This window comes from Ranitomeya imitator, chromosome 4 (genome assembly GCF_032444005.1).
Source record: "Ranitomeya imitator isolate aRanImi1 chromosome 4, aRanImi1.pri, whole genome shotgun sequence".
Lineage (NCBI taxonomy): Eukaryota > Metazoa > Chordata > Amphibia > Anura > Dendrobatidae > Ranitomeya > Ranitomeya imitator.
In genome coordinates, this window is record NC_091285.1 from 235,209,185 (window position 1) to 235,226,219 (window position 17,035).

Below are 17,035 nucleotides of genomic sequence, written 5' to 3' on the forward strand. Positions count from 1 at the left end.
GGGGCTGCAGAGAAAGGATACTGCTGAGAAAAGGGGGTGACAGCTGGAAGGAGGATGTATAATGCAGCACTCCCTTAACCAGGTCTGTGTCCCCGCTCCTCCTGCATTTCTCCAACTGCGTGGCCCCTGCGCTGATAACACTTGCTGCTGGTCCTGATGTCAGCTAGTGTGTCCTGAGGCGGTCTGGGGGGAGAAAGATGGCCTCTGAAATATCAGAGGCGCTTATCGTTCTGTGCGAGAAGCGCCAGGACTGGTGGGCGGGGCCTCCACATCGCATCATCACATGGGAGGAGATAGGGGTTGCGGCCTAGTACAGGGCCGAAGCCGGGGACTAAATTTGTGGCACAGATGCAGGAAGGGGCCGAATGCACGCCCACGCAGTCAAAATGGGCCCCCCGTTAACCAGCGCCACCCCAGACCATCTCTATGGAGCCCTCCAGCCCAGGCACTTACCCAAAGAAGCTGCTGGGTGGCAGGTAAGGCAGCTTGCTGCAGGTCCTCCTGTGCTGCTGCTGGTTTGGATGGTGCAGGGATAAGGGGAAAACCCTCAATCCACCATCCCTTTAGAAGGGAGGTGGAGAGGGACCATCCGCCTCCTTTTACCATCTGCTTTAACAGTGGTGGTGCAGTGGGGGCTGCTCGGACGCCAAGAGGTGGGCTTCTGTACAACCAAAGGGTTAATCACCTAGGATGGGACAGGGCTGAATGTCCAGCAATAGGCCTGGCTGCGGAAGAGGATACGTGGAGGCAACACTCCATGTGCTCGTCCGTTGAAGGTGTGGGGAGATCGGTGCCCTTGAAGGGACCCGTCGCCCCTAAAAATCAGCTCAGGTGTGGCATCCCACGTCGCAGGAGAGGGTATGGAGAGGCAAGACTCTCCGTGCTCGCCTGTTTATGGTTCGGGGAGATCGGAACCTTGAAAGGATCTGTCGCCCCTAAGTACATTGTAAAAGATAAAATCAAAAATGTAAAAATTGCAAAAATGTAAAAAATAAAATAATTAAGAGTTTTGGGTCTGAATAGCAGACCCATCCGTGTGCCTCCTACCGACACTAAGCATGAACTGGTTCTCTGGGAGCCAGCATGAGGGTGTATACTGCAGAGGAGGAGCTAATTCTTTTTGTGTTAACTTAGTGTCAGCCTCCTAGTGGCAAGCAGCATACAACCCATGGTCTTTGTCCCCCAATGAGGTGAAGGAGAAAAGTATTTGATCACTCTGGCACACAAGACTTAATACTTGGTGGCAGCGCAGGTTACGGCCGTGGCAACTGCGCTGCAGCATAATCGCATGTCTACTTTGCACTTATTTCCTTTTGCAGATTTACTTGAGCGAGGTAAAGAAAAAAAGGTCATTTTGAAAATGGTGCTTACCGCACCTGTGCAGTAGCAGCTATCAGTTTGTATAGAGATCCAATAGCTGCTGTTGCGCAGTAGCGGGCAACACCATCTTTCTCCGCTAGATTTCTAAAACTTAACATGGACAAAACAGAATTCATCATCTTTCCCCATCTCACGCGACACCCCCAACAGACCTATCCATTACAGTAAACGGCTGCCCACTCTTCCCAGTCCCACAAGCTCGCTGCCTCGGGGTAATCCTTGACATTGATTTCTCCTTCAAACCACATATCCAAGCCCTTTCCACTTTCAGCCGACTTCAACTCAAAAATATTTCACGGATCCGTACATTCCTAAACCAAGAATCTGCAAAAACCCTAGTCCACACCCTCATCATCTCCCGCCTTGTCTACTGCAACCTCCTGCTCTGTGGCCTCCCCTTGAACAATCTCGCACCCCTCCAATCTATTCTAAACTCTGCTGCCCGACTAATCCACCTGTCCCCCCGCTATTCCCCGGCCTCTCTCCTCTGTCAATCCCTTCACTGGCTCCCCATTGCCCAGAGACTACAGTACAAAACTCTAACCATGACATACAAAGCCATCCACAACCTATCTCCTCCATACATCTGTGACCTCGTCTCCCGGTACTTACCTGCACGCAACCTCCGATCCTCACAAGATTTCCTTCTCTACTCCCCTCTTATCTCCTCTTCCCACAATCGCATAAAAGATTTCTCTCGTGCATCATAATAATCTTGGTGGAGGACTATCGGATCTCTTTACAAACCGATAGCTGCTACTGCGAAGGCGCGGCAGGCGCCATTTTCAAAATGACTATTTTCTTTAACTTGCTTAAATAAATCTGCAAAAGGGAGTAAGTGCAAAGTACACAGCTGGCACCTGCCTGCAGAAGCGTGTTTTTTTATTCAGTATGTGATGGTATTCATTATGCAAACTAGGGGGTGGGTCAGTGATGGATCAGTGACCTGTCAGCAGTCTGCATTATGAATATATAATCAGAGCACCACAAACACCAGCCCCGCCTTAGGACAGGAGAATCTATTTAACACAAAGCTGAAAATAAAGATTAAGAAACAGCCACAAGACGGATGTCACGCACGCGCCCAGACTGGTTGGCGCGGGCATACGGGGGTGTGGCCCCACTGGACCACAGACCAAACTTCATTGGAAGGGGCTGTAAGACTCATGCTGGTGTGGTAGATGGAGGCAGGTATATCTCGCCCAGGTGTTTGTCCTATGTGAATTAGGCCACTCAGTATCTTCAGGGTGCTAATGGGTTAATGATTGCAGGAATAAAAGATGACCAGCTGGGTGTTTCCAGTGTCTGCCTGGGGCACACAGATTGCCTGCCTGTGTGAGACAAACGTGAGTGAAGAGCTCTGCTCAAGATCTGTGTGATGTTAGCTGGGTGGGAGAAGCCCCCCCAGTTGTTGAGATAGCAACGTATTTGTTTAGTTAGTGCCGGACAGGCTAGGATTTATTTTTATGTTTTGTTTTTTGTGTTGCTTTCACGTTAATAAATCTGACCTGAGGTCAGCCTGCTCAAACCTGCTTTACGCCTCAGATTCAATGCACAAACCACGTGTCCTTTGACCCCAGCAAAGGCGATCCCAGAGTGTTTTGTCACATTGTGGTGGAGAACGCGGGCATACCGTGGCACAGGCGACAGCATGGAAGACGTGGTGAAAGCCTTAGTACAGTCCACTGCCGTACAGCAGCAGGCCACTGCCGCACAGCACGAAGCTAATCGCTTGATGGCCGCACAGCTGAAGGAGTTACTGGACATGACGGTTGCAGACCGCCAACTTCTCCAACAGGTGGCGCAGCGCCTGGTGAGCATGCCTGACGCTGACCCGGAAGCAGAGTCCAGAAGGATCCATGTGAGTCGATACTGGCAAAAGCTGACTGCAGAAGATGACGTCGAGGCATACCTGACAACGTTTGAGCGGACGGGGTTGATAGAGAAGTGGCCGAAGGCACGATGGGCCGACTTGATTGCCCCGTTTCTCTCCGGCGAGGCCCAAAAAGCTTACCATGATTTGGACCCGGAGGTCGCTCAGGACTTTGAGAAACTGAAAGCTGAGATCCTGGCCCGGCTGGGTGTGACGACGGCTGTCCGGGCACAGAGGGTACATCAGTGGACATACCAGCAAGATAAACCGGCGCGGTCTCAGATGTTCGACCTGATCTACTTAACAAAGAAATGGCTGCAACCCGAGGTACTGACAATACCCGAAATAATCCAGCGGGTTGTCCTGGACAAGTACCTGAGAGTACTACCCCCAGCGCTGAAAAGGTGGGTAAGCCAAGGAAATCCCACGACAGCGGATCAACTTGTGGAGTTGGTCGAGCGTTATTCCGTGGCAGAAGGACTTCCCGACGACACCGCCAACCCCCGGTCTGTGCCTCCTGCTCGTGGAACCGGTAAGACTGTTCCAGGGACCACGGGTGAAGGAAAATCGCTTAAAACTGTGGGGGAGGAGTCTGGGACTGCTCGCACTCCGAGACCAAGAGTATTGGACGGTGGTCTCAGTAGGGGACCTGTTAGGTGTTTCCGCTGCCATGAGAAGGGTCATGTTTCTGCGAACTGTCCTGTTACCGCTGAACCCATGCAGTGCGACGTTATAGACTCTAGAAAACGCATGTCTTTGGTTACACAGCTAGTGAGTGTGAATGCGGGTCAAAATGATACAGTGAAACACCTGTGTGAATTATCTGTTGATGGGAAAAATGTTGTGGCATTACTAGACTCTGGAAGTGTGGTGACTCTGGTGAAAGCTAGTCTGGTGGCACTTCCGTCTGGTCCGTCTGACAAGTTTTCTGTGACGTGTGTGTATGGTGACACCCGCTCGTACTTAACAGCGGTCATATGGATTTCTACTCCCTATGGGTCAGTGCAGCACAAAGTGGGACTCGTTCCCGCATTGTTACAGGATGTAATCCTGGGAAGGGATTTTCCCTATTTCTGGCAGTTGTGGGAGAATCAGTTGCTCCTTCACGGTAGCTGTACCCGTGAATCTTCTCCCATGCCATCTGGAGGTCCCGAGTCCCTAGAGGAGACCCCACAGGAAGATGTTGCTGGGGAGGTTAGTGAATCTAACCTTCAGTACCCCTTCTCCGTCATGGCGGGGGAAACAGAGGAAACTGAGGAACCTCAGCGAGAGGCGGAGGCAGACAGCCATCCGGCACCCTGTCTGCCAGATTTGGGAGTCCAGGTGGATGACTTCCACAGCGAGCAAATGAAAGATCCTACCCTGACTCCGGCTAGGAAAAATGTAAAAATGATAGATGGGGTACCCGTAGAACCTGACACTAGGCTAGCGTACCCGTATATGGTTCTTGAAAATAATTTGCTCTACCAGGTAGAAAAAAAGGGGAAGACACAGTGCAACGGTTAGTGGTACCCAAACCTTATCGGCGGAAGGTACTGGATTTGGCCCATGGACATATAATGGGGGGACATCTGGGGGTACAGAAAACCACAGAAAGGATATTGCATTGTTTTGTGTGGCCTGGAATACATTGTGATGTGCGTAACTATTGTGAGTCCTGTCCAGAGTGCCAAATCGCGGCCCCTAAATCTCAGTTCCGTAGCCCTTTGGTACCCCTTCCTATCATCGGAGTCCCTTTTGAGAGAATTGGGATGGATTTGGTTGGGCCCCTTCCCCGATCTGCACGTGGGCACCAACATATCCTCGTCATCATGGACTATGCCACTCGTTACCCGGAAGCCGTCCCTTTGCGTAACACAGCTACCAAGACGATCGCCAAGGAATTGGTACAAGTGTTTAGTCGGGTGGGAATTGCAAAACAGATACTCACCGACCAGGGGACTCCCTTTATGTCGAGGGTAATGAAGGAGCTCTGCAGGCTCTTACAAATAGACCCGTTGCGTACGTCTGTCTATCACCCTCAAACAGATGGCCTGGTTGAGCGCTTCAACAAAACCTTAAAACAGATGCTCCGGAAGGCGATAGACAAAGATGGGAAGAACTGGGATTACTTGTTACCCTATTTGCTGTTTGCCATTAGGGAAGTTCCCCAGTCTTCCACAGGGTTTTCGCCTTTCGAACTGTTGTACGCCCGTCGTCCCCGGGGACTGCTGGACGTCGCAAAAGAAACCTGGGAAGGTCAAGTCACTCCCTTTAAAACGGTGATCGACCATGTAACACAAATGCAGGATCGTATTGCCGCTGTCATGCCCATTGTTAGGGACCATATGTTACAGGCCCAGGGAGCCCAGAGGCAAAGTTATGATAGAGGCGCTAAGGTCCGTACATTTGCACCCGGCGATAGGGTGTTGGTCCTAATCCCTACGGTGGATAGTAAATTCCTGGCGAAATGGCAGGGCCCATTTGAGGTCCGAGAAAGAGTTGGTGAAGTGAACTATAAAGTGTACCAGCTGGGTAAGAGAAAACCGGAACAGAATTATCATGTGAATCTGATAAAATCCTGGAAAGACCGCTCTGCCCTAACGGCGGATCTGCCCCGTCCGGTTTGTTCACCTACTGTACCAGAGGTGCAGGTTGCTGAGACTCTCTCAGAACGACAAAAATCTGAGGTTAAGCAATTTTTGTTACAGAACCGACAGTTTTTCTCCGAAAAACCTGGCCGGACTAAGTTGGTGAAACATGAGATTGTCACAGAGCCTGGCGTCACTGTTCATGTGAAGCCCTACCGGATTCCGGAAGCCCGCCGTGAAGCCGTCTCCCGGGAAGTGATGGCAATGTTGGACTTAGGAGTCATTGAGGAGTCACACAGCGCCTGGTCCAGTCCAATTGTGTTGATACCTAAACCGGATGGCTCCATCCGGTTTTGTAATGACTTTAGGAAACTGAATGCAGTTTCTAAATTTGATGCGTACCCTATGCCCCGGGTCGATGAGTTGATCGACCGGCTTGGTAAAACCCGATACATTACGACCCTGGATTTAACAAAGGGGTACTGGCAGATTCCTCTGGCCGAGGCGGCCAGAGAGAAGACGACATTTGCTACACCGGAAGGTCTGTTCCAGTATGTCTATATGCCGTTTGGACTTCACGGAGCTCCCGCAACGTTCCAGAGATTGATGGATCGAGTCTTGAGGCCTCACAGACAGTACGCTTCTGCCTACCTGGATGACATCGTAATTTACAGCATGGACTGGGAAACTCATCTCCAGAAGGTACAAGCGGTGATTGATGACCTGCGAGATGCAGGTTTAATGGCAAACCCCAAGAAATGCCACATCGGGCTTGAAGAAGCCCGATACTTGGGCTACGTGATTGGCCGAGGAGTGGTTAAACCCCAGATCGACAAAATACAGGCAATTCAGGGCTGGCCACAACCAGTGAACAAGAAACAAGTGCAGGCTTTCCTGGGGATTGCCGGCTATTATCGCCGGTTCATACCCAATTTTGCAGCCATGGCTACTCCCTTGACGGATCTTACCAAGGGGAAGGGTTCCGTCATGGTAAAATGGACCTCAGCTGCTGAAGAGGCCTTCCACAGCCTGAAACGGGCTTTGTGCTCTCAGCCCGTACTAGTGACTCCTGATTTCAGCAGCGAGTTTGTGTTACAAACTGATGCCTCTGATACTGGTGTCGGAGCTGTACTTTCCCAGGTGAGGGACGGAGTCGAACACCCGGTCCTCTATCTCAGTCGGAAACTGAATGTACATGAGCAGAGGTATGCGGTGGTTGAAAAAGAGTGCCTAGCCATTAAATGGGCTCTCGACTCCCTCAAGTATTACCTGGCTGGTAGGAAGTTTAGGCTGGTCACAGACCATGCCCCTCTCAAGTGGATGCACCTCCACAAGGACCGTAATAGTCGGGTAACCCGGTGGTTCCTTGCCCTGCAGGCTTACTCTTTTATGGTGGAGCACCGACCTGGGGTGCAGATGGGGAACGCCGATGCCCTATCCCGAGTGCACTGTTTCAAAAGTGTTCTTGCTCGACCGGAGTGGTCTGAGCAAAGGGGGGGATATGTAAGACTCATGCTGGTGTGGTAGATGGAGGCAGGTATATCTCGCCCAGGTGTTTGTCCTATGTGAATTAGGCCACTCAGTATCTTCAGGGTGCTAATGGGTTAATGATTGCAGGAATAAAAGATGACCAGCTGGGTGTTTCCAGTGTCTGCCTGGGGCACACAGATTGCCTGCCTGTGTGAGACAAACGTGAGTGAAGAGCTCTGCTCAAGATCTGTGTGATGTTAGCTGGGTGGGAGAAGCCCCCCCAGTTGTTGAGATAGCAACGTATTTGTTTAGTTAGTGCCGGACAGGCTAGGATTTATTTTTATGTTTTGTTTTTTGTGTTGCTTTCACGTTAATAAATCTGACCTGAGGTCAGCCTGCTCAGAAACCTGCTGTACGCCTCAGATTCAATGCACAAACCACGTGTCCTTTGACCCCAGCAAAGGCGATCCCAGAGTGTTTTGTCACAGGGCGTAACTAAGTAGCTTCCTCAGTGTTCGCTGGAGCCTCTGATGGAGAGGTCAGACTTGTGCAATAGGAAGCTACCAGGTGCCACTCCAGGGTGATGTCTGGCTGTGGCTGCTGATCCCACTAAGGAACGGAACGGCTGACAGGCGGGCACGACTGGGACACAGGCAGGCAGACGGGTACAACAGAGACACTGGCGGGTAGGCGGACACGGCTGGCTCTCTGGTAGGCAGGCGGGTACGGCTGGAACATAGGAAGAACCGGTAGGGACCGGTCTGCAGGCAGGTATGTGAAACAGGTAGGAACCTGTTCAGACAGGAGGACTAAGTAACAAGTAGAGAAAGACCGCAAGAGCGGATGCAGAGCGAAAGCACAAGAGCTAGAACCAAGAACAGAAACGCAGGAGGCTGAGTACGAGTAGAAGGTGGAACTAAGAGAAGAGAAGGAGAAGGCAGAGCAAAAGAGCGGAGATGCTGGAGGCGGAGCCAAGAGCGGAGATGCTGGAGGCGGAGCCAAGAGCGGAGACGCTGGAGGTGGAGCCAAGAGTGGAGACGCTGGAGGCGGATCCAAGAGCGGAGACGCTGGATCCGGAGCCAAGAGCAGAGACCACATCATGGCCTGGAGCAGTGGGTAAGATTGTTTGAGAGATGTGAGGCCATGCCGTGATGCCAGCAGAGTTGTTACAACGGATTTCATCAACCAAGGTGTCATTTTATTCAGTATAACGGCGCCGACCTGACACTAAGTGTAGGTTACTATGCACAACCCTGCTCATAAGTTCCCTATAATTTCGACGCGTTACTAGTAAGTCACTAGATTTACCTAAACTATATACGATCTACAGAGCTCCTGTGTATAATGTTACTGGTGATAAAATCAGTATTAGTACTATGGTTTTTGATAATAATCACTACAAACCAGTCACCCAACCTTATCAGCCCTTTCATGCTGTTCGAACTTCATTCATGTAGCGCAACTGGTAGGGAGTAGTAGGGAATTAATAGTCTTCCATATGCCCTACATAAATCTTTATATATGACTACTTGGTTAACCCTGGATGCTGCACATTAACAACACCCCTAAAATTGCATTTTAGAGCGTGTCTTTGTTTGAGAGTTTTTTATGCTTTTAAATCTATTAATAAAAGTTATTTTTTAGGGGTCTATGTTTTAGCTGGTTTATAAGTTAACGAAGCCCTGTTTTCTATTTAGTACTTGGTTCTTCTCCTCACTATGGTGGTATTATTCGAATATTATGTCAAGTCATGATGTGGCGGTATTATTTATTTCTTATATGTGGTATGTGTATATTGACATATTGGTATAGTGGATTTTTTCAACAATACTATAGTGGTTATACTCAGACACTGTGTGGTGATAATATATGGTCATTGTGTGGTGGCATTTATCCCATTTATGTGCTATATTAGTTTTGGTATTGCTCACTTTTTCTGTAACACTATGGTGATATATGGTGAATGAACAACTATTACGGTATTTAGGAGTATTAGCGGGGCCCCTAGGACTTTAGTTATGCCAGTGTATGCTGCACACAAACAACGATAGTGACAAAAGAAAAGGGAAGTTGTCAGCCTTTTCATGCTGCTCGAACCTCATTCTTTAAGTTATATTTTCCTCTGAAATGTAAAACATCGCATTTTCTAATAAGGGAGCCATTCTGTAGTTCATGCTGCCATGGAGTACAGCATGCAAGTGGGGTTCCCTTCACAAAACAGCTATTCTAGAATCTAGATAGAGACTCCATGATAGTCATGTTGTAATGCATGTTTGTTATATATTTTTATTATGTAATTGCTTTGATTCCTCTACTTTTTAATGTTTTTAATGTACTTTTACATCTTAAGTAGAGGAGTTTTAAACACAAAAGTTTTGTACCTTAAGTTACCCTTGAAATTCCATATACACAATTACTATTGTAAATGAGTGCAAACAGAATTGCTATGCTATGTCAGACTTACATTATAATAAAGAAATTAAATTTTTGACTTGCAGTGCATTACCATTCAGCATAAACATGTTAGATGGTACAAATAAAATAACTAATGAAAATGAATTACCACACATGTAAAGAATGCATCCACATGGGCTGTAACGGTCCGTATCAATCCTCTGAAGCTCTCCCTGTATTAAGTGAAAATGTTATTAATCATGATATGAATATATATATATATATATATATATATATATATATATACGGTATATATATATACATACCGTATATATATATATACATACGGTATATATATATATATATTGTGTACATATGTATTATAAATACATATAGTACTGTATATATTTTCATATACAATACAGTCATATAATGGAGACCGCATTGCCATAAGGGTGGAACAACTTGAAAGTAATCCAAAAAATATGAAAAGGACAAGACAACAGCAGCACAGTGTTTAAAAAGTTTTAAGAAGCGTGGATTTATTATCACTAGAGATGGGTGGACCCAAACAGTTAAGTTCAGTGTCCGTATCGAACATCTACTGTTCGGGCACGGACTCTGAACGCAGACTTCACCACGAAGTCCGAGTTACTGTTTGGGTTCGGCACCCCAAACACCAGGTATTTCTCACGCTGTCATCTGCATGACAGCAAGAGAAAAACCGGCGACTCTGATTGGCCGTAGCATTAATACCACCGGTCAGAATGCTGCACCTCTCACGCTGTCACATGACAGCGTGAGCATGCAGCTGTGACCGAAGGTAAAAAGTTTACCTCCAGTCACAGGAGTCGGCTGATGGGACTATTACTTCAATCAGCTTACGCCTGCTGCCGCTAATAACACAACTCATAACACCGAGGTCATCGCAGTTCAGGGGCCCATCTGGGCACGCTGCCTTAGTGACCTGTGGTAACCTCGATGACATCACCACTGGTCACTGAGGCTGCGCTCTCAGCAGCTCATTCCTCAGTGGCTCTCAGCCTGGATGTTCACATCTTGGCCAGGTTGAAAACTGTTTATCCCGGACATGGAGTATGGCATGAGACAGAACGACGGACCTTTGAAGGATGTGATTTTTTTATGATTGTATTTTTACAGGAGCCCATAGCTTCAGTGGAATGGGCATTAGGTGAGCATAACAGTGTTTATTATTTTTAAATAAAAATAATAAAAGTGTGTTTTTTTTACTTCAAATAAAATACTTCATTCTGGCTCTTTGTGTTTATTTACAATACAACTATAGAATTAGCAATGGATAGGTGTTTTATAGACACCTTTCTATTACTAAGCCAATTCAAAGGTGATATCAACCCCACAAATATGAACCCGACTAGCCACCGCCACAGGGCAAGTGGGAAGAGCAGGACAAAGCACCCAAATTGACGCACCTTTTCTAGGTGGCTGCTGGCTGCTATTTTTAGAATGAGGGGAGACAAAATCCATGGCCCCTTACCAGCCACAGAATATCAGAATCCGGCTGTCTGCTTTAGCTTGGCTGGTTGTCAAAAATGGGGGACAACTCATGCTGTTTTTTTTAATTATTAATTTAAATAACTTTAAAAAAGGCATGGAGCCCCTCTATTTTTGATAATCAGCCTTGCTAAAGCTGACAGCTAAGTGTTGCAGCCCACAGCTGTTAGTTTTACCTGGATGATTATCAAAAACACAGGGGAACCACGCCATTTTTTTCATTATGTATTTAGAGTGTAGGCACCGATTGATGAATACCGCCATCAGCCACCGCCTGCCTTTGCTGTTATTAGCGGTAGCAGATGTAAGATGATGGGAGTGGTAGTCCCATCAGCCGAAGCCAGTGACCGGAGTTAAACTTTTTACCTCTGATCACAGTTGTGGGCTCACATTGTCATTTGACAGCATGGGAACCGTGGCTCTCTGACCGGCAATAATGATTTTACGCACATGACAGCGTGACAAACACTGGTTGTTCGGGCCCCTCATTTAAGTGCATGGGGTCTGGGTTCCGGTACTATTTTGTTACCTGAACCAAAGGTTTTTTTTACTGTTTGGCCAAACCTGCCTGACCCGAACATCCAAGGGGTCACCAACACTAATCATCACCACATAGTGTGCAACATTTTGACTCAACAATTTCTTGATAACATAGTAACATAGTAACATAGTAACATAGTTAGTAAGGCCGAAAAAAGACATTTGTCCATCCAGTTCAGCCTATATTCCATCATAATAAATCCCCAGATCTACGTCCTTCTACAGAACCTAATAATTGTATGATACAATATTGTTCTGCTCCAGGAAGACATCCAGGCCTCTCTTGAACCCCTCGACTGAGTTCGCCATCACCACCTCCTCAGGCAAGCAATTCCAGATTCTCACTGCCCTAACAGTAAAGAATCCTCTTCTATGTTGGTGGAAAAACCTTCTATCCTCCAGACGCAAAGAATGCCCCCTTGTGCCCGTCACCTTCCTTGGTATAAACAGATTCTCAGCAAGATATTTGTATTGTCCCCTTATATACATATACATGGTTATTAGATCGCCCCTCAGTCGTCTTTTTTCTAGACTAAATAATCCTAATTTCGCTAATCTATATGGGTATTGTAGTTCTCCCATCCCCTTTATTAATTTTGTTGCCCTCCTTTGTACTCTCTCTAGTTCCATTATATCCTTCCTGAGCACCGGTGCCCAAAACTGGACACAGTACTCCATGTGCGGTCTAACTAGGGATTTGTACAGAGGCAGTATAATGTTCTCATCATGTGTATCCAGACCTCTTTTAATGCACCCCATGATCCGGTTTGCCTTGGCAGCTGCTGCTTGGCACTGGCTGCTCCAGGTAAGTTTATCATTAACTAGGATCCCCAAGTCCTTCTCCCTGTCAGATTTACCCAGTGGTTTCCCGTTCAGTGTGTAATGGTGATATTGATTCCTTCTTCCCATGTGTATAACCTTACATTTATCATTGTTAAACCTCATAACAGCTTATTGTTGAGCCAAAATATCCATTATGTGGTGCTAGCAAACCCAAATGTTTTAAATTTTTTTGAAGACTCTGCTGCTGTTACTTTTTTCATATTTTATATACTATACATATATAAGTACATCGGTATATGTATATACAGTATATACTGTACGTATATCTATTTATCATATAAATATACATATATGCAGTATTGTGCAAATGTTTTTGGCAGGTGTGGAACAAATGCTGCAAAATACTCATAAGAATGCTTTCAAAATTAGTTTTACAGTGAGAGTTTTATTTTTTTATCAAACAAAAGGCAAAGTGAATGAGCAAAAGTGAAATTTAAATCTAATCAACAATTGGTGTGACCTTCTTTTGCTATAAAAACAACATAAATTCTTCTAGGTACACTTGCACACAGTGGCGTAACTACAAAGTTATAGGCCCCGCTGCCAACTTTCAAATGAGCCCACCCCGCCAAAATATTTTCCACTCAAATCCACATCCTGCCCATGATCCTGCCCCATCTGTCTCCACATTCTGCCCCATCTGTCTCCACATTCTGCCCCATCTGACTCCACATTCTGCCCCATCTGTCTCCACATCCTGCCCCATCTGAATCCACATTCTGCCCCATCTGTCTCCACATTCTGCCCCATCTGACTCCACATTCTGCCCCATCTGACTCCACATTCTGCCCCATCTAACTCCACATTCTGCCCCATCTGACTCCATATTCTGCCCCATCTGACTCCACATTCTGCCCCATCTGACTCCACATTCTGCCCCATCTGACTCCACATTCTGCCCCATCTGACTCCACATCTCACCGGAACAGCAGGAACCGGAAATCTGCTGCTGGCTGATACCAGAGAACACGAGCTGCACACAACCAGGACTGAGCTGCTGCTGAGAGATGAAGGACCTGTGGTGATGTCATCGTCATTTGATCAGGAGGCGGAGCAGATAAATGATGAAGGACCTGTGATAATGATGACATCACCACAGGTCCTTCAGCCCTTCCTTTCTAACAGTTCAGGTGTCAGCTGCTGAGCTGATGTGTGCGCCCAGCAGGTCAGGTGGAGGGAAGGTCTGTCTGTTGCAGTGCGGGAGAAATCACCTGCATGGCAACAGTTTTTAACTTTTTGCTGGTGTCGGCGTGCATCTGACCTGCTGGGCCCCTGACTCCCCCAGGCCCAGTCGCGGTGGCGACTGCTGCGACCGTGGTAGTTACGCCCCTGCTTGCACACAGTATTTCAAGGAACTCAGCAAGGAGGTTGTTCCAAACATCTTGGCGAACTGACCACAGAAGACATGGAAGGCTTCCACAAATCTGTCTCTTCATGTAATTCCAGACCGACTCAATGATGTTGAGATCTGGGTTCTGTGGGTGTCATTTTATCACTTTCAGAACTATTTGTTCTTCCTTGCAATGAAGATAGTTCTTAATGACATTGGCTGGAAGTTTCAGGTCATTGTTCTGCCGCAGAATAGATTTGGAGCCGCCTCACTAATGGTACTGCATGATGGATAAGTAGCTGCCTGTTCCGAGCTGATGGGAGTGGGTATTGTAGTTCTCCCATCCCCTTTATTAATTTTGTTGCCCTCCTTTGTACTCTCTCTAGTTCCATTATATCCTTCCTGAGCACCGGTGCCCAAAACTGGACACAGTACTCCATGTGCGGTCTAACTAGGGATTTGTACAGAGGCAGTATAATGTTCTCATCATGTGTATCCAGACCTCTTTTAATGCACCCCATGATCCGGTTTGCCTTGGCAGCTGCTGCTTGGCACTGGCTGCTCCAGGTAAGTTTATCATTAACTAGGATCCCCAAGTCCTTCTCCCTGTCAGATTTACCCAGTGGTTTCCCGTTCAGTGTGTAATGGTGATATTGATTCCTTCTTCCCATGTGTATAACCTTACATTTATCATTGTTAAACCTCATAACAGCTTATTGTTGAGCCAAAATATCCATTATGTGGTGCTAGCAAACCCAAATGTTTTAAATTTTTTTGAAGACTCTGCTGCTGTTACTTTTTTCATATTTTATATACTATACATATATAAGTACATCGGTATATGCATATACAGTATATACTGTACGTATATCTATTTATCATATAAATATACATATATGCAGTATTGTGCAAATGTTTTTGGCAGGTGTGGAACAAATGCTGCAAAATACTCATAAGAATGCTTTCAAAATTAGTTTTACAGTGAGAGTTTTATTTTTTTATCAAACAAAAGGCAAAGTGAATGAGCAAAAGTGAAATTTAAATCTAATCAACAATTGGTGTGACCTTCTTTTGCTATAAAAACAACATAAATTCTTCTAGGTACACTTGCACACAGTGGCGTAACTACAAAGTTATAGGCCCCGCTGCCAACTTTCAAATGAGCCCACCCCGCCAAAATATTTTCCACTCAAATCCACATCCTGCCCATGATCCTGCCCCATCTGTCTCCACATTCTGCCCCATCTGTCTCCACATTCTGCCCCATCTGACTCCACATTCTGCCCCATCTGTCTCCACATCCTGCCCCATCTGAATCCACATTCTGCCCCATCTGTCTCCACATTCTGCCCCATCTGACTCCACATTCTGCCCCATCTGACTCCACATTCTGCTCCATCTAACTCCACATTCTGCCCCATCTGACTCCACATTCTGCCCCATCTGACTCCACATCTCACCGGAACAGCAGGAACCGGAAATCTGCTGCTGGCTGATACCAGAGAACACGAGCTGCACACAACCAGGACTGAGCTGCTGCTGAGAGATGAAGGACCTGTGGTGATGTCATCGTCATTTGATCAGGAGGCGGAGCAGATAAATGATGAAGGACCTGTGATAATGATGACATCACCACAGGTCCTTCAGCCCTTCCTTTCTAACAGTTCAGGTGTCAGCTGCTGAGCTGATGTGTGCGCCCAGCAGGTCAGGTGGAGGGAAGGTCTGTCTGTTGCAGTGCAGGAGAAATCACCTGCATGGCAACAGTTTTTAACTTTTTGCTGGTGTCGGCGTGCATCTGACCTGCTGGGCCCCTGACTCCCCCGGGCCCAGTTGCGGTGGCGACTGCTGCGACCGTGGTAGTTACGCCCCTGCTTGCACACAGTATTTCAAGGAACTCAGCAAGGAGGTTGTTCCAAACATCTTGGCGAACTGACCACAGAAGACATGGAAGGCTTCCACAAATCTGTCTCTTCATGTAATTCCAGACCGACTCAATGATGTTGAGATCTGGGTTCTGTGGGTGTCATTTTATCACTTTCAGAACTATTTGTTCTTCCTTGCAATGAAGATAGTTCTTAATGACATTGGCTGGAAGTTTCAGGTCATTGTTCTGCCGCAGAATAGATTTGGAGCCGCCTCACTAATGGTACTGCATGATGGATAAGTAGCTGCCTGTTCCGAGCTGATGGGAGTGCTAGATGTGTCCCGATTTTAAAGGGACGTAAGATGATGTGTCTTTTATCTGCTCCATTAAGTTTCCTTGGCCAACCACAGTGACTACCATCCTAAAAGTTGTCCATTTTATGGTGTGCTAGATGGTGAGAAATACAGCCAGATACTTATCTATCATGCAATACTATCAATTGGGCATCTGATTGGCTTCAAATATAATCTGCAGCAGGACAACAACCCCAAACATAAAGCCAATGTCATGACAAGCCATATTCACCAAATCTTCACCATATATAAGAATTAGAAGTCCTGGAAATGATAGCATGGCCACTACAGAGCTCTGATATCAACATCATCGACTACATTCACAGAACATCTGAGGTTAGTTCAGAGATGTTTGGAAGAACCTACCTACTGAATTCCTTGAAAAAAACTGTACCCAGAAGAATTGAGGCTTTGATGCTGTTTTGAAGGCGAAAGGTGGTCAGACCAAATATTGATTCGATTTAGATTTCTCTTTTTTTATTCACTTTGTGTTTTGTTAATTCATAAAAAATAAACCATTAATATTTTCTTTTATTAAAGCTTTCTGACTTTGTAGCATTTTTTCCACGCCTGTCTAAAACTTTTGCACAGTACTGTATATGTATGAGTAATATGTTGAAAAATAATTTGTATGCTTTGCATTATTCTCAAATATTTTTTTTATTTTTTTGCACTAAGAAAGAAAACAAAAGAGCATTTCTTATCAGTGTACAGGATCCAGTTTTGAACCATTTCTGGTCTTTATGTCCATTTCACCACCAGTATGGCATCCATTTTTCTTGTAGGTGTTAAAAAAGTGTTACCTAAGAACAGCACTTAAAGGGCCACTGTCACCCCCTCCAGCCGTTATAAACTAAAAGATCCACCTTGTGCAGCAGTAATGCT

General features: G+C 46.4%; 1 protein-coding gene across 1 annotated transcript in view; it reads right to left on the reverse strand.

The window, feature by feature from the left end:
* Positions 1–17,035, reverse strand: part of OTOGL (otogelin like) — a 316,314-nt gene that overhangs the window by 67,087 nt on the left and 232,192 nt on the right. Inside the window, exon 51 of the mRNA XM_069764433.1 lies at positions 9,857–9,920. Within this exon, the coding sequence (XP_069620534.1) occupies positions 9,857–9,920 (64 nt within the window). The remainder of the gene's footprint in view (positions 1–9,856; positions 9,921–17,035) is intronic.